This window comes from Pteronotus mesoamericanus, unplaced genomic scaffold (genome assembly GCF_021234165.1).
Source record: "Pteronotus mesoamericanus isolate MK-2021 breed Mesoamerican mustached bat unplaced genomic scaffold, CSHL_Meso_final contig_74, whole genome shotgun sequence".
Lineage (NCBI taxonomy): Eukaryota > Metazoa > Chordata > Mammalia > Chiroptera > Mormoopidae > Pteronotus > Pteronotus mesoamericanus.
In genome coordinates, this window is record NW_026555247.1 from 6,578,987 (window position 1) to 6,602,469 (window position 23,483).

At 50.5% G+C, this 23,483-nt stretch overlaps 1 protein-coding gene across 3 annotated transcripts in view; it reads left to right on the forward strand.

The window, feature by feature from the left end:
• CABLES1 (Cdk5 and Abl enzyme substrate 1) overlaps nt 1-14,176 on the forward strand; it is a 101,461-nt gene extending 87,285 nt beyond the window's left edge. For all 3 annotated transcript variants that reach the window (XM_054583444.1, XM_054583445.1, XM_054583446.1), the window contains 3 exons: nt 7,583-7,689; nt 8,938-9,145; nt 12,823-14,176. In XM_054583444.1, coding sequence (XP_054439419.1) covers nt 7,583-7,689; nt 8,938-9,145; nt 12,823-12,963 — 456 coding nt within the window. In that variant the 3' untranslated portion in view covers nt 12,964-14,176. The remainder of the gene's footprint in view (nt 1-7,582; nt 7,690-8,937; nt 9,146-12,822) is intronic.
• The last annotated feature ends 9,307 nt before the right edge of the window (nt 14,177-23,483 follow it).

Genomic DNA, 23,483 nt, shown 5'->3' on the forward strand with positions numbered 1-23,483 from the left:
GAGTGGCTCAGCTGGTTGGAGTGTCATCTTCTACAACAAGGAGTTGCGGGTTCAGTTCCCATCAGGGCAGTGTGCCTGGGGCAATGTGCCTGGGTTGCGGGTTTGATCCCTGGTCTGGGCTTATGCGGGAGGCAGCTGATAGTTGTTTCTCTCTCACATCGATGTGTCTCTCTCGCTCTCTCTTTCAAAAGTCGATAGATGTGCCCTCGGGTGAAGATTTTTCTTTTTTAATGTGCATCTAAATGCTATCTAGGTGTGTGTGAACTCAGACCACATTCACCCAGCGCTATCTCAGGTGGGTGGAGAAACTACTCCAGAAGTGTTTGTAGCACCCGGTAAATACGTGACAAATACCTGAAATTGTGAACACGCTTTTGCATCACCTGTTAAATCCACGTGGTCATGTAAAACCCTGAAGCAGAGGCAGTTTTTCCTGTGTTTCTCTTCTCAGTTTTGTTTCAGTGAGGGAAATGGAAGAACTGCTCCCCCGAGGAGAGGGAAGGGAGAGTAAATCTAGGGTTCTGTATTTGGAACCCGATGGGTAGAAATAATAACAAGTGCTGCCCCACCTGCACAGGCCGACTGCCCATTCCCATAGTTTCCTTGTGATTTACTGTCCTCTTAGGGAAAAGGATTAAATGCCTAGAACAGCCAAAATGCCCAGCTGTTCGTGGTTAGATAGATTTAGTCAAGGGTCGCCACTCTGCTTAATTACCTTAGGGAGCACATAACATCTGTTTTCTCAGTGCCTGGCTGAGCTGGAGCGCCGATGGATGTCGGACAGGTGTGGTGGGGCAGATTAGCTCTGGTTGCTCAGTGGCTGTTGTGCTGGAAGGAGCCATGGAGATCACTGGCTTAGCTCCCTCCTTCCCTCCACAGGCTCAAGGAAATGAAGGCTTAGGGAGGTTGCCTGCCTGTTCCTGGGCACCCTGCTGGCTCCTGGGACTGGAACCCAGGCTCCTTTGGAATGTTCCTGCCCCCAGGGACCCCTCTGACCCAGAGGGGAACAGTAGCAGAGTCTACAGCAAGCTCACACCTGTTCAGAGCTGCTCATAAGAATAGCCAGGAAGATGTGGGGAAGGAAGGAGAGACTAAGCAGGCCCCAAGGTAGAAGTTCCTTTTATGTTGTTTCTATTCACATCGGATCAGCAGCCTGTCAGCTCTGAGCCCCTCATTGTTCTCCACTGTTATCAGGGTCTCTGTACCTCCTGCGACGCATCCCCCCCACACACACCTGCTGCCTCAGTCCTCTCCTCCCTGGCCCCAACCCACCCCTCCCCGTTGCAACCCCACCCCTGCCCAGCCCAGGGGGCCTTGACTTTTTAGCATTGAGACCCAAGTTCAGTTCTGTGGAGGCCCCCTCCCTACTCTCCTGATGAGTCAAACCTTTATTTGTTTTTTAAAGCAAAGGATGTCTCAGTGTCTCCGCAATAGATGCGGTAGACAGTTGTGGTCTCACCATCTTTTCCTGTTATCTCGAAAGGGTTCCGTGGTGTCAGCCCCCGTGCTGGCCCTTCTTTTTCTAACTCTGCCTCCAGCGGGGCAGGCTGGTGGGCTCCTGTCTCAGTTGCGTCTCTCTGGACACTCTGACTTTTGGCAGCCTCCTCTCAGCCAGCCTTTGCCTCTTCCCCTTTATGCAGCTGTGCACACACGGCTTTCCTGCAGCCAGCAGTTGCAAGAAGGTGCACTTAAGCGATCTCTCACCACGAGCCCGGAATGGCTCCCTTTGTAAAAACACAAGCAGGGTTGAAGTTGCCTGTCCATCACACAGCCTAGCCCAGGTGCTGGCCACTGCCGAGGCTGCAAGAGGCCTTGTACCTGGCACAGCTCAAGGCCTGGGGTGAGGTGGCAATGAAAACAATGGTCACTCAGTCTGCCCCAAAGCAGGAAGGAACTACAGTCTGTTTATTACCACTTTGATTCACAGTGACATAAGTACACTGGCAAACTCTGAGCCTTGCAAGCCTTTATAAACTCTACATTCAGACTGAGGGGGCCTCTAGAAAAAAAGCATTGGCCTCACTTTTCATTCATTCTCTCTCAAACCAGCACGGAGTGGCTCGGAGCCTGGGGTAACCCCACGACTGTGTGTCAGGATGGCGGGGAAGGCTAGTCTCTCCAGGGCGTCCTAAGGCCTTCAAGGCAGAGAGGTCCATGCAGAGGAGTTGTGGCTGCTGAATTCCAGAAAGTGTTTCTTAGGGAGAACTGGAGCTGAGCACAGCGAGGACTGTCGTCCCCTCTGGAACCTGCCTGAAGTGGGTGTGGTCCTGGGCTCAGCGTGATTCTTCCAATACCCAGAGCCTGGCCCGTCCGGGGCTGTTGTGCGGCAGTGGGCTGCAGGCGCAGAGCGTGTGCAAGGCCCTGCCTGAGCCAGGGTCTGGGAGCAGGCTGTCGCCTTGGGGGCTGCCCTGAGTGTGTCCCCGTGCCGCCGAGTGTGACTAGGACCTGGAGCAGCCCTGCAGATCTGGTGCCCTCTAGCCATCGACATAAAGTGGATGATGGGGAGGCCAGATGAAGCAACTGAGGCACAGAGAACTTAAGCAGTTTACACTAGGCTGTCCAGCTATCTTATGGCAGAACCAGGGTTTAAACCAAGGGTCAGGCTCCAGAGTCTGGGATGGTCCCCACTGCTCAGAGAAGTAGAGACAAAAAACAGACAGGAAAGAAGAAACATGAAAAGTGTGCCCTCAGACCAAGGCCAAGGCCAAAACCTGCTCCCTGGGGCAAAGCTGGGCTGGTCAGTGTACAGCATGGTCGCATAGCAGCACCGTTATGAACAAGCAGACACCACTGCTGGGGGCTGAATTGTGTCCCCCAAAAAAGACAAGTTGAGGTCCTAACCCCCAAGACCTGAAAATGTGACCTTATTTGAAAATAGGGTATCGGCAGATAGGAATTAGTTAAGATGAGGTCATACTAAAGGAAGGCGGGCCCTAAATCAATAGGGCTGGAGTCTTTATGAGAAGACACAAGGAAGGAGAAGACAGCTCTGGACACAGACACACAGGGAAAGCACCAGGTGAAGGCAGGGGCAGAGACTGGAGCGCAGCATCTCCAAGCTAGGGAATGCCTAGGACTTCCAGAAGCTAGGAACAAGCAAGGAAGCTTTCTCCAGTCTTTAGATTTCAGAGAGAACGTGGCTCTGCCGACACCTCGATCTCAGACTTCTAGCCTCCAGCACTGTGAGATGATCAGTTTCTGTTGTTGAAACCACATAGTCCATGGTACTTTGTTACGGCAGCCACAGGAAACGGATACAACCACTTCCACATTCTCACCAGCCTAAGGTGCTCAGACTGCCATCCACAGTTTACCTCCAACCTCATTACCTTCTTCAGCCTTAGAGGCATTTTACTGCTCCAATAGTCAATCTGCCTCACTCCTAAAATAGACGTAAGCAAACAGACTAGAAGGTATTTTGTTCCACTTGCCTCAGGTATGGGCAGCAGCAAGCCTCCAACAAGCAGTCAGCATTCACAGTCTCTTTTCCCAGAAGCCATTGGATTTCCCAAAGCAGCCACCCTGGGAATCCTGGGCCCAGCTGGCCCATGTCTATCCTGATTAGACTCCGATTAGCCACGTGACAGCTAAATAGATAAGAAAGTGGAGGATCAGGCTGCCAACAGGCCTCCTACTCAGTGCCGGGAGCAGTCGCAAGGATGTGGCCCTGTGGCGAGAAAGTCCACACAGACAGGGTAGCAGAATGCCACTTTCGTACATCTGGGCGGCTGAGCTGGGGTTCAGAAGAATTCTGTGATCTGGAAGATGAACTCGAGGGCTTGACCATCCTTGGGGCTGCCATGGAGCATCAGCTCATTAACCCTCTTTCTACTCCGTCCCTAGGGTCCAGTCTGGAAATTCATATACATGTCCACTCATCCCTCTCTCAGAAAAAGCAGGCCCCAGCTTCATACCCTAAAGAGTCAGGATGAGGCTGCTTGTAGAAATAAGAGTCTCCTGCAAGGCCTGGGCTGGGCCTGAGACCTCCTCGCTCCATCTCCAGCGCCGCAGACAGAGCTGGGTTGTTGGTGCTCACGAGGTCAATCAAAAGCAAGAACTGGCCAGGAAGTAGCATGTGAGGGCCCCAGGGAAAGATGCCATACCTTGGTGAACGGATGACAGTAGTGCCTTTAGGAGAATTAAAAGCTCTGTCTATACGCCATGTCTACCCAGCAGGGTACAATTATGATAGTGGTAAATGCCATCAATGAAAGTACTGTGTGCATTAGTCACGGTTCAGCCTCCACTGGAGCTAATCTAGGAAGAAAGGGGTTTATTACATATGAGTACTAAATAGCTCATAGAATCACTGGGGAGGCTGAAGAAACAGCCAGGAATGATCCCAACACCATGCTGTAGAGACAGGCCACCGGGGGAGCTGCGCCAGCCCCCAGCTCCAGAGGAGGCAGTGGTGCCACCTCTAGGTCAGGAAGCTGCCCCTGCTGTGGTTTACACTGCAAGATGGACACCAGGGCTCCAGGACGCCCGCCACTTCTCCTCATAACTGCACAAACAGCAGAAGCATAGCCTCTGCTTCAAATTTGCCTTCTCATGCCGGTGCATTGCATAGGAAGAATTGGAGTTATATTTGGAATCCTAGCTGCAAAGGAGTCAGGAGGTCCAGAGGGAATCCTGGAAGGGGGTCAGATATCCAGACCTTTTATAATGAAGGAGAGACATTGACCCCCCGGGGGTTTAGGGAAGAAGCTCCTGCAGAAGTGGATGGCTGTTAGCCAGGCAAGGAGGATCTGATTCCCATAAAAAAATGACCTGGGCAACTTCATGGTGCAGATAGCAGGGCCCCACCTCAGACCCTGACTCAGTGGGACTGGAGCTGAGCCCAGTTTGCTGCCATCTTCCCCTATGATGCTCTCGATAAAATTCTCCACTGTCCACTAGGGACATTCTGTTCCATTTGATCTTCGAGACAAACCCATGAAACAGCCCCATCAGGTGTTCTTACCTTGTGCAGAGAAGGAAAAGGTGAAGCTCAGGGAAGTTAAGCTTGTTTCTCTGAGGTGACCAGTGGGCTGGAGTGGGAGCCTCTGACCGCCACGTAGACCCTGCGCTCCACTGCTCATTTCCATCTGATTAAGAACAGAAGAGCAGAAGGCAGTGGCCACGTGATCTGGGAGACCCGGGCCCCAGCACGGGCCTGCCTCCGCCTGCTGGGTTCCCCTGCAAGCCTCTTCGGCTCTCTGATCCTCTCTGTCCTTATCTGCAAGGTGAGGTGGCTGGAACACATTTGCAAAAACTCTTTTGGCTGTGGGAGCCTTCTTTCAAGAGAAGTGTTGCATGTATCTATATATAAGACAGAAAAAAGCGTAGCAGCTGTGTTTGCCTCAGGGAGGCACACACCCCCCTTCACCCCAGATATCCTTGCTTGGGGCTCCCAGGACTTCATCCCCCAATAAAGGCAGACGACCCTTTGCTTGAGCGTTCTTACATCATTGCAAACCTCGTGACTTTCATCTGCACAGGAAGAGCAGGAGGAGGCTGTCTCTGCGAGTCCAGGGTGCCTGGATGTGGGGAGGGGTGGGAGAAAGGGGAAGAGGTGCTGAGTATTTAGGAAACAGAAGAACTGACTGACTGGCCTATGGGGCAACTTGAAGTAAGCATGTTAGATGTTGTTCCCCCGTCCTGCTGCCTGTTTTGTGCATGAAAAAGCTTGCGTCCTATTAACTGGGGGGGGAGGGGGGGCGGGGGGCGGGGATATTTGCTCGAGATGAATTAGAGCAGTTTTGAAAAGTGGGAAGAGCAACAGGCCCATCCAGGAGGATGGCCGAAGCATCCACTCTGCTGGACCTTGGCAGGGAGTGGCTCCCTGAAATCGCGTGCGCCCCACCCCTCAGCGCCCCCCCCCCCCAGCAGAGCAGCACTCACTCATGCGTGCGCGTGTATGTATCCGCAGGCCAATGCCCCACAGCTGCATCGCCCTCTCCTTGCTCCTTGCCAGCGCAGCGCAGGTGCCAGCACTGGTCAGCCCGGGCCAGCTCAGGGAGCTCCTTCCTGAGTGGGCCTAGAGGAGCCCGGCTTCGCGGAGGAGGTCGAGGCCTCACACTCCCCATGTCCACCTCCACCCAGACTTCAGGGAAGCTCTGAACAACTTTGGTAGAGTCACTAGAGTTAATGTTGCTGTTTGCCTTCATTCACCGGAAGAGCAAAGAAGGGGCCATTGAGATCAGTGGGAATTTGGACGTGCAGACTATTTGCCTGTTCTTGGTCATTAACTGACACCAGAGGCATTCCATCTGCCTCCTCTAAATGGTGTCAGACCAAGGGTCTGCTGAATGCAGGTGTGCACGGCAAGCCCCCGACTTCTGTTTGAGCTCTTGAGGAAACAGGCCTGGCCTTGCCTGAGAAGCCGCCGTGGAAATGGCCCTTCTCTCAGAATCTGTGGTTTCTCCTTGCTTTGTCTTTGCCTAATAAAGATTATTGCCTTCAGCCAGCCACAGGAGGCATCGCCTTTGTCAGGGCCCTTTGAAAGGTGTATCCCCAGCCAGGACCTGTGTTTAATGCAGAGTTAACAGGGTAAGGCACAGAGGGGCAGGGAGAACCAGAGTACTCAGAAAGGGCTCCAAGAAGCCCCCTTTGAGGATGGACAGAATTAGAAAGGGACAGGGGACGAAGAGGAAACTCAAGGTTAAGGGACTATTAATAACAGCTAACATTATATACATACAATGAACTATTGTTCAGTCTCAAAAAGGAGAGGAATTCTGATGCATGCTACAACATGGATGAACCTTGAGGATGTTATGCCAAGTGACATTAGCCAGTCACCAAGGGACATATACTATATGATTCCATTTGTATGAGGTACCCAAAATAGTCAAAATTATAGAGGCAGAAAATAGATTGGTGGTTGCCAGGAGGAGCTGGGGAGGGAATAGGAGTTGTTTAGTTGGAATAGAGTTTCAGTTTTGCAAGATGAGAACAGTTCTGGGGATGGATGGTAGCGATGGTTGCACAATGTCAGTATACTTAATGCCACTGACTATACACTTAAAAATGGTTAGAGTAGTTTTACGTTGTGTATATTTTCCTACAATTAAAAAAAACTACCATTTGTTGAGTACTTGCTGTATGCCAAGTACTACACAGAGCCCTTAACGTCTCACGTGGTTCTCAAAATAGCCACAGGAAGGAGGCACTGTTACTATTTTCATTTTGTGGGTGCAGAACCTGAGTTTGAGGTCATTAAACAAGTCTCCCGCAGCCGGATAACTCGTAGTGGTCAAGTGTGGATGGCACCCTGATCTGTGTGAGTCAAACTGCAGTGTGTAAGACAGGCTGAAAGACAGGAGCTGAACGAGGGACTTCCCCCGCTGCCAGGCACTGACCCCTGAAGGTCGAGAGGCCAGTGTTTCTAAATGTCACCCGGTCCTGCTAAGAGCAGGGACTTGCTTTCCCTCTATGCCCGGAGGCCATGGCTTCATTCAGGCTCCAGGACTCAGCAGAACCCTTTTTGTGGGGCTCACTTGGATTCCCCATCATGCGGTTGACCATAAATTGCACGTAATTATTGCCCAGGATCTTTATTGTAAGGAGTGACGTGACGTCGTTGCCTGATCTGTTGCAGACCACAGTAATCGACTACGTGAAGCCCTCAGATCTCAAGAAGGACATGAATGAGACCTTCAAGGAGAAGTTTCCTCACATTAAGTTAACACTCAGCAAAATAAGGAGGTATGTGGGGATCAACATCTGCTTGAACTTGCCCTCCAATCCACTCTCCCAGCACGCATCAAACTCATGCTTTGTATGATGGTTCAAGTGAAATACGGGCACATTCAGCAAAAAGAGGCTCACAAGAAGCTGGCTGTGTGGTGCCTCTGCATGAGAGCCAAGGGAAGTGGGGCAAAAGGCTGATCTCTGGGCATGAGCTGACAAGGATCTGGGGGAGGTGCCTTCAGTAAAAGAATCACTTCGCACTATCTGCAGCTCACCAGTTCTGTAAGATTTATGTTATGGAAGACTCAGAATAGCGAACATTGGGTTCCCTGCTTTCTCAAATGTAGACAAAACAAGAGAAAAGAGTTGGTATCATAGGGTTTGAGATAACACTTTACCCACAATCATCTGCCCAGAAGCGATAGCCAAGCCCCATCTTTAAGCATCAGCAAACCAGCCACAAAAAATCAGGCCCATGTCTCCCCTACAGCTTAGTGGATCCACTTTGTGGTGACTCGTGTCTGCTAGCCAAGTAGTCCTGAGGACTGGCCTGGCTGGGCCGGAGAGAAACTGGCCTGTGGTATCTGCACACCAGGACAGCACAATTTCTGTGTGTGGCGGGGGGCAGGGGGGTGGGAATGGAGGCTAGATTATATACACACATGATGTTGGAATATGAACCAACATTTATGAGCACATGTATTTTAATACTGGTTTGATTCTGGCATGTTTGGTTTAAGAAGTCAAACCAATAAGAAAAACGAAGTATTCACACTTTGTCCATTCGCTGGGCAGCTCTCCAAAGCACTGTGGTTGTCATGCTTTTAACCTAACCCTTCTGCTTACTACTCCTGACATAAGTATGAACGTAACCAATGTTTGACTGAGCTGACACCCAGTAACTAATTCTGCATTTGTCTCTATGGGATGACCATAGTTCCTTTTATAGTTGTCCTCTTTTGTTTTGGACAGCTCTCCAAGTTTCCAGAGAGACCCTCAGACATCCGCTAGGGTTCACTGTGGTCCTCTGTGTCCTGAGTCAACAGGGCCTCTACAGTGTCACCAGCGAGAGGAAGCCCCAGCACCCAGAGTCTGTTCCTCACTCATTATGTAACCTTCTCACTCATAGGGGTTCAGCCCCACTCCACATCACCCTCTTGGGGATGAGAAAGGACATGCTTGCTAGATGAAGTAGGCTTTTTCTTCGGGGTCCCTGAAACTCCAAGTTCTAATAAGACTTCCCCGCTTCCTGTCTCTCTCTAGTCTGAAGCGAGAGATGCGGAAACTTGCTCAGGAGGACTGTGGCCTCGAGGAGCCCACGGTGGCCATGGCCTTTGTCTACTTCGAGAAGCTCGCCCTCAAGGGAAAGCTAAACAAACAGAATCGGAAACTTTGTGCTGGAGCATGTGTGCTGTTAGCAGCCAAAATCGGAAGTGACCTCAAAAAGCATGAAGTCAAACATCTAATTGATGTAAGTGGCCCATGTCCTGATGGCTGGGGTTGCACACGCTCTAGTGCAATGTTATTCTCACAGCCACGGAAACCACTGTGACAGCAAGGGGTCCTGTGGGAGGTGTGACCCGCAGAGCGTGCATCAGACACTTCGGCTCAGCAGACCTTGGCTTCCTGTGACCTTGGTTGCCTTCTCTTTGGGCGAGGCTGTGGGTTTCTCCTTTCTGTTAAAGGAGAGCCCCATCAAAGTAAGGAAACTCTGATATCCAGAGACAAATATTTGAATGCCTGTTTCAAAATACTGTGTATTCATAGAAAATTTGAGGTACTGGAAAGCCAGGAGGAAAGCCAGCAGATTAGGACGCAGTTGCTATTGAAGAGATAGTTGGTTCCAGTCCCCAAGAGGAGAAGTGTCTTAGCTCACACTGCCACACACAATACATCGACTGGGCGCTTAAACAACAGATTTATTTCTCATAGTTCTGGAGGCTGGAAGTCCAAGATCAAGGTGCCAGCTATTGATACTTTAGTGTCCAGGGAGGGCCCCCATTCTGGCCTCCTTGTGTCCTCATGTGGCAGAAAGAGAGGGGTACCCTTGGTTTCTTCCTGTGGGGGCAGCGGTCACATCAGGAGGACTCGGTCCTCATAAGCCCTTCCACACTTAGTCACATCCCAAAGGCCCCACTTCCTAATATTATCACATTGGAAGTTAGGGTGTCAATGTATGCATTTTGGGGGGACACAAACATTCAGTCTATAACAAGGGGCCACACCAGGCCATGAGGGTCATATAAGAAAGCACCAGGGTTGTCAGGGGTCAGAGAGAGAGGGAGAAACTTGGGCAGGAGTCTTTATTGTGGTTTCTGCAGGAAGCCATTGGCAAGGCAGGATCAGCAGCCCTAGGGACTAGCTAGTTGAATCATTTCAGCGTGACCTGGGGCACAGGGGCTGTTCTGGTTGCCTGGTACCTGGCCCTGGGTGATCAGGGTGGGTGGATAATGTCCCAGAGAGTGAGGGCCCATAGAGTAAATAGGTAGTTGGGATGTGGGCTCTAGGTTGGTTAGTTTGCATTTGAAAAGTGTACTCACAGGGGAGTTGTTCACTTTCTCCAGGAACTGGCTAATACTGGGAGGGTCAGTCCCAAGATGTTCAAGTATCAGAACACAGAAAATAAAACACGTGGTTACTATAATGCCCCATGTGTCTAGCTGTGCAGCCGTTTTCAGTAGCAAGGGAGAAAAGGCAGAAAGGGAGCTAATGTAGCCACTCCCTACATAAGAAAAAATGTTCTTTTTTATTTTTCTTAAGATTTTATTTATTTATCTTTAGAGAGAGGAAGGAAGAGAGCAGGTGAGGGAGAGAAACATCCCTGTGCAGTTGCATCTCGCACACCCCCTCCTGGGAACCAAGCCTGCAGCCCAGGCATGTGCCCTGCACTGGGAACGGAACCGGTGACCCTTTGGTTCACAGGCCGGCACCCAGTCCACTGAGGACACCAGTCAGGGCGGAAAGAGCATCCTTTTTTCTTTTTAATTTGCCATTTTAATTATTTTTAAGTGTATGGTTCAGCGGTTTTGAGTATGTCCATGTTGTTCTGCAGCCATCAACACCATCCATCTCTCTAGAACTTTGATCTTGCAAAATTGAAACTCTGTACCATTAAACACTAACTCCCCCGGCAACCACCATTCCACTTTCTGTCTCTACAATTTTGACTATTCTACATACCTCACATAAGTAGAATCATACAGTATTTGCCTTTTTGTGTTTGGTTTCTGTCACTTAGCATAATGTTCTGAATGTTCATCCATGTTTAGTGTTCTCAGAATTTCCTTCCTTTTTAAGGGTGAATAATATTTCACTTTATGTATATACCACATTTTGTTTATCCATTCTTCCATCAATGGAAGAAAGAGATTCTGTAGGTCAGTACTTACTGACTTTAAGAAATGGTACAAATCATCTAGCTTTTACAGTAAATACTTTTAGGAACATGGAGGTGATCTTTCGATACCAAATCTAAGCTGAGAATCAATAGTTTTACATAGGTGTTTGCTGCACTAATAAATTTTTAGAAGTAACAAATATTCATAAAAATTTTAAGTTTTGTTATGCACACTTAATCATAATTGAGTAATATATAACCCAGCAAAAGGTGATAGTATTAGTGCAGAATACGAGGTCTGTCCGGAAGAAGTCTAGCCATTGTTTCCACAACATCGATGTAACCTGGCAGCCAAGGAGAGTGGACTGGAATGTTTGTGTGCAAACAATGACAACTTCACTGTACTAGCCAGTGAGGGCTGTAGATGCCTTGAGTGAGCATATGCACTGTGTGGCCATCACATTCAAAATGACTAAGTAAGTAGACCAACGAAACCTGCATCAGATTTTGCATGAAGCTTGAACAGTCCTCCATGGAAACTATTCCAGTGATTCAGAAGGCCACAGCTATGACCAACTGATGATTGGCAGCTTCATCACGACGACATGTCCACTCATGCATCACGTCTTGTGCAGAGTTTTTTGGTGAAACATCAGATTTCTGAAAACTAAAATCATCTTTGAAAGGAAGGAGATTTCAGACCATTGATGAGATTCAGGAAAATATGACGAGGCAGCTGGTGGCAACTGGGAAAACTGAGTGAGGTCTCAAGATGTCTGCTTTGAAGGAGACTGAGGCATCACTGTCCTATGTGCAATGTTTCTTGTATCTTGTATCTTCTTCAATAGATGTCTCTCTTTTTCATAGTGCCTGGCTGGATACTTTCTGGACAGGCCTCATATAACGATGATGGTTTGACAAGCTATTTGCTGTAGCCATTAACCTAACACAAGATCCTGTCCCAGTTATAATCTGAAAGCAGTCACCAGTACTCTGTTGGCGAAGCTGTTCTTTTATTATTAAGCCGACAGCTGAGTTTAAGCCAAAACAGAAGGTAGCATAGCGAAAACGAGGCCTTCCCTATGCGGTCTCACCCTGATCATTCTCCCTTTCAACTCCAGCAGCCCCTCCAGCAGGGCGGATGGGAAGGCAGGGCAGGAGGGGAGCCCCTGGGCCCAGGGCCGAATGCTGGGTGCTCAGCTCACGCAGATGCGCTCAAGCTCTGTGACGGTCTGAGAGTGAAATGACCTTACCAGGGTCCTCGCGTACAAAACAAAAGACCAAGCTATGTATAATATGCTCACCCCCCACTCTGAACTTTCCCTGCGGCTGGTACTGTTGTAGGCGATTTGCTATGGTTTTAGTCATACCTCTAGGCCTGAATAACCTGGTTGTTAACCGTATAGCTTGAGCCCTGGCTGAGTTTGAAGCTCAGCATTGTCCTTCACTGCCCGTGGCATCATGGACAAATTGCTTAACCTCACGAGCCTGTTTTCTCATCTGTAAATGGAGATAAATGTAACATCAACCTTGTAAGATTATGGAAAAATTCAGTGAAGTCCTGGGATGTGTGTGAGACCCCTGCAGATCGGTGGGTCCTGGAAAGGTTCGACGACTCCTCCACCAGGACGGAGGGCAGGAAGCATAGCCGATGCCTCCCTTTTGTCCCCTACAGTGTTGCCCACAACCAGAGACCCCGGTTTCTCTGTAAACAGTCACTGGCTGTTAGGTGGAGACTTTGCATATGGAGAAAGCCTAGGATTTTGATTTGAAAGCTAAAATGCTATTGCTTTTCTTTCATTCTATTACAGAAACTGGAAGAGAAGTTCCGGCTGAATAGACGAGAACTGATTGCCTTTGAATTCCCAGTGTTAGTGGCCTTGGAATTTGCCCTTCATTTGCCAGAGCACGAAGTCATGCCCCATTACAGACGCCTGATCCAGAGCTCCTAGCACAGGCCCCCGAGGAGGGCTGGGGACCACTTCCTCCGTGCTCGGTGGAGCTGCGTTCACTACTAGAAATGCAAAAATGGAACTCAACACACAAAATTCTTTTCCTCACAGTATGTTTTTGTGTAGAAGCAGCACCAGAAACTTTTCAGGGAGTCTTCGGTCTGGCTAGCAGAGGTGAGCCGTCAGCCGTTCACTACTCAGCAAGGGAAGGGGACACCCATGCCGAAGACAGAGGCCCTTCCGGCTATCCACTGGCAAGAGTTCTTAGCCATCTCCACCCCAGTCTTCCTCCCGGGCACACACACGAACTTTGCAAGTGTGGTCCACAACCTCCTCTTCAGACCACCTCTGACTCAGAGGGTGAAGTTCCAGAGCAGAGAGAGGAAGACAATTTGCGAAGCTGGGGGCAAGCTTTTAAAAGATCCCCTCACGGTGTCAAAAGAGCGTGCCAATCCCTTTTTGTATCAGCTGTTGATGTGCACTTCCCCCGGGGGCGGGGGTGCCTGAGTGAGTGTGGCAGTGTGTGTGTCTGAGATACCGCGTCAGCCCTCGACCCCAGAGCCAGCCACACCCTCTCAGACCTGACCTCCACCTGGGGTCCTGAGCCAGGCTGACCTTCGGCAATCGTTTCTAGATAATCTCTGGATTTGATCGCTCTCTCTGTACCAGATTATCTGACATCCTCTGCCCTTAGAATCTGACATTGTGTCTGTTACTTCTACTACCCACGGGACAAAAACAAGTTCTCGGTGTTGGATGGGTCTTGCAGGAAGGCGTGGAGTGTGGCGCTCTGTACCTTTCTGCCACTTCATACCTTGTGCATAGATTTAATCTTCGCACTTTTCCCACTGTGGAGACAGCTGGGGTTGCACTCCGTGGTGTGTATGTATTCCTGTGCTCTATGTTAGAGTGCATAATAAGCACGTTTGTTGTGCTATATATATATTAAAAAGTGTTTTATAAAAATCGAGAATAAGGGTAAGACACGTGGTTAGTATTTTGAGGCTTTTGACAGCTGGGACCACCTGCGTCTCAAGCTGAGGTTGTGCCCATTGAAGAGACAGTGACTCTTATCACTACATATGCAGAGTTATTATTGCAGAATTTTAATTGTGACTTGTGTTGACTTTCTGGGACCACCTGTATGTCACCACGCCATCACTTTGTAGCCGTAAGAGAAGTGCCCACTGGGGTTCACTTGACTGAAGAAAGCCTGTGGCCATGTAAAAAGAGAATTAAAGTATCTTTTTGTTTCTATATACATGTATGTGTATATTTAGACATGTATGTGTCCCTTGTCACCCCTAGCCCTGCATTACTGACTCATCTGCCACCAGTCCCACTTGAGGCTTCACACGCAGACTTGAAGCTCTTGACATCACCCCGGAGAAAGGGCGATGAGGGGCTGAGGGTATACAGCTTTAACTGGTGGAGCTTGAGAGAATCTTTGAGTCACACAGGACAGAGAATTCAAGGAGCTGCTGGGGAGAGCAAAACATGGTATTTGCCTCCTCCAGAGCCATAGATTTAGCTGAGTTTAATCCTAAATATTTTGCTAACGAATTTCCTTCGCTGGATTCAGTTGAAGACAGTGATTTTGATGAATGTGATCTCTTTGGCTAGATCAACTAACACTTAAGGCACACCTGCTGTTGATGAGGCAAATTTGGGAAGGAAGCACAAAGCGTTCAAAGCCTCTGCATCACCTGAAATACAGCATGCCTTGACCTTCCTGCCCTGGTGTCTGTCACCTGCAGCTCTCTGATGAGCCGCCCACTCAGCTCCCTGGTGTGTGCCTGGTGGGTGGAAAGCTTCTGAGAAGCAGGGCCACTGACATCTAGAAATTGCCCAGAGGACTCCCTGCATCTGTCTACATGAGCCTCCTGCCAGGCTCAGGGGGACACCTGATGGACGACGCAGGCCACTAGTCCGGACATGGGGAGGACAGCCTGTGGCCTTCCTGTATCTTAAAATCAAACTGATACTCTTGAATGTGAGCCTGTTTGGTTTTATCTTTTAGTCGGTAGACTTAAGTTGTTGGTCTAAAAGACTCATCTTACATTTTATACTCTATTTTTGCCTATGGATTTGTTGAGTGGATTGACGGATTTATTGGTTTTAATTTAAGTTGTGGGGGTTGCTGAGGATGAAAGATTTTTGTCAAGAGGTTTCCTTTTGTCCATAACATGAGCTTTCTGAAGGGAAAGAAGGCAGAAAATGGGGGTTGAGGGGCGGGGATGAAGCTCTCTGCCAGAGCCCCTCAGTGATGTGGTGCATCTCAGACACTCCCCAGCCTCAGGCTTTGGCAGGGAGCCAAGGAGACCTGAGCCTGTGGAGAAAAGGGGGGCCCCTCAGCCCTCTTCTAGAAGACCCTGAGGCTCTGCCCTTCCACACCCACCCCGCCTCGGGGCAGGTTCGGCTCCTTGCAAGCTTCACTCCCTGTCAGAATTTCACTCCCGGCCCCCTGAAGTCGGCCCAGCTCCCCTCATGCACCAGTGTCTGGCAGGAAGCCCTGCCCAGCCCCCAGCTCCTGGGCACAGATAATCACACTGCCCGACTTGTTTCCCCAGACTGTCCTGGAGGTCCCAGGGCTCCTCTCCTTACCTGCCTTGACTGTGAAGTCAGGTAAGACATGGGAACAAACCAAGCACAGGCTGGTGCCTCCCGCCTTGGGAGGAAACGGGCAGCCGCTGCTCTGTCCCGGAGCAGTGGGCCTGCTATGGGCCCTGCCTGGGGGTGCCTGGGAAGGATCTGGTCCCCTCCCCAAAGGAACCTGCCCTTGGGGCCTGAGCCTGGGCCAGCCCAGTGACACTTGGTATAAGCCACTACTTCCCCTTCTGTTCCCGTAGTCAAACCTGTGTTAAAGCAGGAAACCCACACCAAAGCTGCTCATTTTCCTTATTGGAGGGGAGAGGGATGTTTTCACTTTTGATCAAAAATTACCCTGCCATAGTTTGTCATTCTCACCAGCAGGCCCATTTTGGAGTGGTCCTTTGCCCTATGCAAATTACTTCACAGACCCTGCCTCCCTGATGTGATAACAGGGGATGTTGGGGGTCCTTTCCTCTCCTTCTGTTACTCCATCCAGCCCCCTTCATTTCCCCAACAGCAAATAAAACTGCTTACTGCCCCTGCTGCTCAATTCTTTATCTCCCTCTCAGGCATTTCCTGTTCAGTGCTTCAGGCCAGCCCTCTCCCTCTGCTAGCCCTGGCTGCCTCCATAACTCATCGGAACCTGAAGCCCTTGGGCCTCCCAGCCCCCACCCTGCAGTCTGCAAATAAGGAGAAGGGCGCAGGCTGGAGCATAAATCACACTTGTGCCAGGAGGTCTTGTTACCTCTGATTTGTGTTACCTGTCCAGCTGTGGAAGACATCCTTCAAAGAAGGGTTTGTAGGGGGAGCATCCCGGGGGCTCACCTCTCCCAGAGGTGGTCCAAGTTCACATCCCCAAGGGCGGTGGGGCCACTTGGTTAAGGGCAGCTCGGGCCAGGTCCCAGCAGCACCGATTAGGAGAGTGCTGAGCCAGAGAAGGGAGGAAACATCAAGACTGTGAACAATATGTGGAGTCACATTGTTAAACCAACCTAAAAAGAAGGCTTCCAGTAGTGCAACTGCAAGGCAGAACTGAGGTAAAAAGCTATAGAAGAAGATGAGCCCTGGCTGGTGTGGCTCAGTGGAGTGAGCACTGGCCTGTAAACCAAAGAGTCACTGGTTCGATTCCCAGTCAGGGCACATGCCTCGTTTGCAGGCCAGGTCCCCCGTAAGGGTGCGTTCAAGGCAACCCCACATTGATGTCTCGATCTCTTTCTCCCTCCCTTCCCCTCTGTCTGAAAATAAATAAATACATCTTAAAAGAAAATTTTTTAAAAAAGAAGATGAGAGAAGACAGGCAAAAATGATAGAAGTTCCTCTTACTGCCAAGGGAACCCAATGTGGAATGCGAGAGTGCTCGCTCAGACAGCCCTCCCCCCATAAAGGACCATGCAGACTTCTAAATAGATATTTCAGAAAGTCTGCAAACACAGGACTGCTTGAACCAAGCCTGGTGAGTGCCCCTTTAAAAAAAAGGGGGAGGGTGCTGTTTGGCTACATAAGCCTGGCCCAAAAGCAGCCCTCAGAGCACTGATGGTATGAGGCCCCCTCCCTGCCAACTGGTCATTCATGCCTTCAGATCCTCAGAGTTCTTGGGAGCGCTTTCATGAGGGACCCCTGAACAGGAGCTGATCATAAACGATGACCAAAAGGAAAACAATGGGTCCAGCAGGGAGGCTGATGGCATTTTCTGCCAGAACCACTCAGTATAAATTATTATTTTTTAAACACTGGCTTAAGAAAAAGGAAGCAGATGCCTTTTGAGGCGTATCTGGAAATCCCTGGTGAAACCTACATACTGTTTTATGAGATTCGAAGTCAGATATAAATTTTTCCTAAGGCAGCTGCCTTCTCCCATGAAACCCATTTTCATTTTTATTTGCAAAAATAAAAACAAGACACAAATGGAATAGATTACTCTCCCCTCTCCTTCCCTTTATGTATTGGAGAGAGTGGCAGAAGTGGTTTTCGAGGAAAGCCAGAGGGCAAGAGATTTTTCTGGGAAGAGCATGCAGCCAAGAGGCAGGAGAGGGCCCGGAACAGAAGGGAAAAGTTTCAGCAGCGGCCCTGAGGGAGCCCGGAGGCAGTGACCCTGGGAGAGCTCAGGAGAGGGGAAGGCGGCTCCAGAGCGACGGGCAGTGCGGCCTCAGCCAGCCACTGACTGGCGCTGGCCTTTAAAGGGGATCCTCATACCTCCCACCAGAGGGGTTCTGGAGGACCGTGAGATGAGACAGCAAACATCTGAATGAGCTCAATAAATGGAAACAATAATTATTATTACCTCCCACTGAACTGAACTGACTTAGCATGAAAATATAAACAACACCCCCTGCTTGATAGAGGAAGCCATCGGAGCGTAGATATGGCATCTAGGGCCAAACGGGAAGGACAAAATAACTCACATGAATTCCCGGGTCTAGTGACCTAGGGTCGCTGTGGAGTGCACAGCCGTACAGCCCTGCCCGCCCGGGGTGCCCAGTTACAGGGATGCAGGGAGGCAGGCTGGAATCCAGCCCCAGCGTCGTTCACCAAGCCGTGCTGTGGCATAAGCCTAGACGAAGGGATGTCTTTTGATTGTTCTGCTCAGAAGGGAGAGCATTGTGCCAGGCAGCTGGAGAAAAGTATGTCGGCCCCTGAACCTTCGGAGGTGCTGGGTGGTGGAGGGGAGGGGGGCAGAGAGCGGGAGTAGAGGCAATATCGGGGTCCCCTTGTGCGCCCAATGGGATGAGCCACACACCCTCCCCCTACCAGGCCCGTCGTGCAGCTGGCTGCTGGGTAGACCCCTCAGAGGACTAGTAGGCCAAATGACCTAAGGCCAGGGATGAAGACGGTGTGAGGGTTCCTTAAAAATGCTGAGAAATGAAACAGGTACAGTGCAGGACGAGCAGGGGTGGCCAGGAGCTGCAGTCCAGGGAGGCAGCAAGAACCCAGCTGCCCAGGCCACTGCTGCAGAAGGGAGAGGGTGCTGGAGAGGCCAGCGCAAGGGGGTTTGGGCGGGGGAAGGAGGGTGCAGGGATCACACTCTCTAACCGTCTCTACCTGGTGGAGGCCAGGCAGGTGGTCACCTCTTGGAAGAACCAGGGTGAGGATTTTGGAGAGGCCCGTGAACACCTGGGAGTCATATTTCACATTGATTTCCAGAGCCGTCTTCCAGCTCCTGTCCCTCTTTGCCTCACAAAGTTACTTTCAAGCACGACAGACTGTTGGGGGAAGACAAAGTCATGAAGGGCCTGAAGTCAGCACTTCACCCTCTGAGCTTCACACAGTAACCGGTGGCACAGCGGGGCTGAGACACCTGGGTCCCATTGCCAGCCTTTTCATGGCCACCATCTTTACATTTCCAAGAGAAGGGGCTTCTTGTCAATGAACCCCAGAAGCACAGCTAGAGTTGCACTTGGGCTCTGGATCGCTTGCTTGCGAAGTTCCAGGCCTCGCCCACCAGCTTGGCCCTCGCTGGACAGACCACACCAGCCCTGGGTTGCAGAGCATGGGGTGGGGGACTGGGAAGGGCTGAGACCGCCTGCTCTTGCCCTGCAGTGCAACCCCAGACATGGAGGAGTTTGGGTATCAGGGGAGGATGATAAGAATGTGTCCTTCCACAGCAAATCGCCAGGTGCCCTGATTCCATTTCCTGCTCCCAGGCGATTGTTAGGTTCCAGGCGGTAGTCTCCTCCTGGTTTCCGTGGTGTTTCACTCGTTTGCTCACCCCCCCCCCCCCCCCCCAGCTGCAGGGATTGGCTACAGCTCCCTAGAGGGCCGCTCCACTCTTGTTCCCACTGCTGGGCTGGCTGCAGCTCGGACCCTGGGTCTAGGAGAGGTGGCACATGGACTCTGGATGCCTGCTGCTGTCTCAACCCAAATTCCCCCGAGTGCTGATTCCAGGACTCAGTGGGGAGATTATGAGGCTCCCGTGGAGCCCAGGCTTCCTCCTGGCTACCACCACCAAGGGAGAGTTCCATGCCCTGGCCAAACTCACCTGGACAGCTGTCCTTGCCGGTGGCCCTTGAAGAATCACTTCAGGGTGGTGCCCTGCCAGACAGAGGTGCCCACTGGCTTCTCTCTCTGCAGTCTTCTCCCTCCCGGATGTTTCCCAGGGGCTCTGTGAGGAAGGGGTGTGCAGGGTGAGCCGGGCTGCCTGGCCTGCTTGTCTGGGCCCCCTGCCCTGGGGCAGAGCGTTCTGACAAATGACCTCAAGAGGGGGAGCCCCCGACACTCGGCCCTACAACTGTGTCCGCGCAGGGCCTGACACCAGCGTCTCCGGAAGTCGGATAAAGGCACCTGCACCACCATCCATCAGCGAAAGGACTAAATCAGAGCCCGTGTCAAAGATGCTGCTGGTCCTCTCGAGGCTCCCTCTGAAGAACCCGAGGTAAGTCTTTGTGAAAAGAGGTGTGGGCCCACATGCTAACTGGTACGACTCTGCCATTATCCATCTCCGTCATCCACAGATGGGAAGAGGGGCTGCTTCCTCACCCTGCCCTGGGCTCCCCACGCCTCTCTCCAGCCGTCCCACGTACCGCCCAGCACATGCTGAACAGCACCGGTGAATTGCGATGTTGTTGGAGTTTGCTGGGGCCACCGCCCTTGAGAGGGGAAGGTCAGACAACCAGAGGATATGGCTGGGTTCCGGAGAAGGCGGGAGGAGCTGGAATCAAAGCGAGCAGAAGGAGAGGGATTCGTGTGAGGTCAAGAGGAAGGAATCCGCTACTGCGAGGAGCAGGGGAGCACGCCGCTGGGAGCGGCGCGTGTGGCTGAGTGGGAAGTGAAAGCTCCGTCTGACAGCTTCTATTTTCCTTTTAAGTAAGAGGCAAGGCCCATCTAAATGGGAGAGGGAAGGGTGTAAAAGGACAAAGTGTTTTGAAGAGAGCAAAAGTGTTTGGAATAGCGGTGGAAATTGGGAAAGTGAACCAGCCATTTGAGACTGGTGCTTATGAACGTAATCGTCCCTGTTCTGTGACTGCCTGAATGAAGGAATGGGGACTTCTGGGGTGACTGCATGTTCCACATTCCCTTGGGTACTTAAGTGCTGATAGACGTAAAAGTCACTTTACTTCATTGTTACTTTCCATTTACTCACACACTCCAAGTCTCCTGCCACAGAAAGCCAACCACTATGGAAAGCCACCCTGAATGACAGTAGGGATATCAGCAGTAACATTTATGGCCTATTATGTGCTGGGTACTGTGCTAAGCACCGTACATACATATATAGTCTACATATGGTATACATACATATACATATGTATATACGTATGAGTGAATATGCAAGAGGGGACCTCAAAAAACTACAATTTATTTATAAAAAAGTTAGGTATTTGTTCTTATATGTTTAAACTTCTGTCACCTTCAAAGTACTCTCCATTTGAGGCAATTGAGATGTTTTTATCCTCACTGCTCAGAACACTTTTTGAACTCATCAATTTTGATGACTTTAAGTGCTTCTGACGTTTTTTTGTTTCACCTCTTCCACATTGGCAAAATATGTCCCTTTAAGGACTTTTTCACCTGGGAAAAGAAAAAAAAAGTTTCTCAGGGTGAGATCAAGTGAATAGGGAGGGTGGGATATGGGCATCATGCTGTTTTTTGGTCAAAAACTGCTAAACACTCAACACATTGTGGGCAGGTGCACTTGTAAATCACCCATCATGAAATGGGCAAACATGTTGAAAGAGTCTTCAAAAAAAAAATTCATTGAAGCCAGATGCAGCCTCTCACAACAACGCCAGCTGGCACACTGACACAGATGGGTTGGTTTCCAGAACACTCAATTAGCAGGGGAAGCCTGTACTACAAGGGGCCCAGCCTGTAGAAGATAATTCCAGTTTTGGGGGTCCCCCTCATGTATAGCTTTCCCCCCATTTATTTCCATTTTAAATACAGGAGAAATGTGGCTCAGCAGAGTCCCTCACCTCCAATCCAGAACCCGTGCCCAGGCTCTGGTGACCTCAACAGAGGCAGCCATGGAGCTACCTGAGCAAGGGAGCTGGGAAAGACCATATGGGAAAGGAGGTGGGAAATTCTTGATAAGGAGAAATCAGCTTAGCCACATAATAAAAATAAATCTCATGCCATAGGATCAGGTGAATTTACCACCTGGTGCCCCCACCAGGTTGATCAGAGGACACCTGAGAGTTCCCGGGGGCACCTGACAACAAGTGACAGTCCTCCCCTCCCCCTGACCCTTCCCTTCTTCCCACCCACTTCCCCCACCCTCTTGGGTATCCGCAGTCTCTGAAGCCTCTTGAGGGGAACTCCCCCCCTCAGGGGCCACCACCGCCTACCCCGCTGGCCCCAGGGGCTGTCCCCAATGCGCCAAAGGGCCAGAGCAGCACAGTGTTCTCAAAGAAATGAGAGAAAAAAACCCTCTCTCCCCCTCAGTTCACCTTGGATTCTGTTGCTCATGTCCCTCAGGGTCCTCTTGAAAACATCTTCTTTGACTTTTGTCTGGAGCAGCCCTCGCCTCACCGCTTAAAACCATGAGGCAGGTGTGAGTATGTTTGTTGTATGAGAAAGCGTGTGTGTGTGTGTGTGTGTGTGTGTGTGTGTGTGTGTGTGTGTAGGCTACAGGGAAAGAAGGTAGAGGGTGAAAATTTAGTACTATTTTGCATTTTCTTTAGCTCATTAACTCATGCCAACAGGCTGCTTACAGACCTCAGGCGCTGCCATGGCACAGTTCTAACATGCCCCCTCAAGCCAGTGCTTATTTGTCAAGCTTTCAATCTAGGAATGGGCAGGACACCTTGGGGTTACTGCAGGAATATGGGTCCTGTCTTCTAGGGGTTGGTGAGAAAACCTGAGGGCCAGAGCGGCCTCAGTGCCCCATGGCTTCCCCGCCTGACCAGCGGGAGAGCACGCTGGTGGCACAGAGTGCGTGAGAACAGCTGGGCTCGAAGGCAGAAAGGAAAATGCAGAGTGCGGTGTCCACAGCCCCTGTGCAGGAGCTTGGTCAGGAAGAGTGATTTGTTTTTGTTTTGTCTGGAGATTTGGTGGGGACAGGGATAAACATACCCCGAGGCAAGGTCATATATATTCCGACTCTTCTGGGCATGGGGTGAGATGAGGGTGACAGGTAGTAAAGAAAGTACAGCTCTCAAATCCCGAGTGGGCTGCTTTTCAGGTACCTAAAAACAAACCTTTAGGGAGGATAAAGGACGTAGAGACATAAATGGACAAATACATGGTTCCACGTATATGAGGGATCCAATTTTACGGATTATGGACCTAATCCATAGACACAGAAAGTAGAATAGAGGTTATCAGGGGTTGGACGGAGGAAGGAATAGGAGTTATTGTTTAATGGGGACTGAATTTCCATTCAGATGATGAAAAATTCCTGGAATAGATAGTGGTGATAGCTATACAACATTGTGAATCAATGCCACTGAATTGTATACACATTGAAATGGCTAAGATGGTAAATTTTAAATTAGATTTATTTGACCACAATTAAACAATACATAAATGGCTGAGGAAAAGCTATGTGGGAGAACAACAGGCCCAGGGTAGGGTGGGGCCCAGGCTGGGAGTAGAATTTGAGGCAGAGACTCCCAGGTGCGGGGTGTTGAGGTGCTAACTTTGAGGCGCACTTCAGCCTGCTGAGCTCAGTCCTGGTGCCTTCACATGAAGTGACTTGGTATATAGGACTTCACTGTTCCCCGGCTGGCACAATCCCAGCGCCGGCTAGTCCCTTCCTGCCGAATGGACCCATCTGCCTGGTGACTGCAGGATCCAGGACCCCCAGGGTCAGCAGCGGCTCCGTTCTCTGCTTACCCCCTCCCAGGAGTGGCAGCCAAAGAGACTGCAATGCCCCTCATTCATGCTACAGGAACCGTAAAATATAAACCCTGCAGGACATAAGGAGCTCAGGACGTAAGGAGCTCAGGACACGGGGCATTTCAAAAGGCCTTTCTGGTCTGCCTCTCTTACCT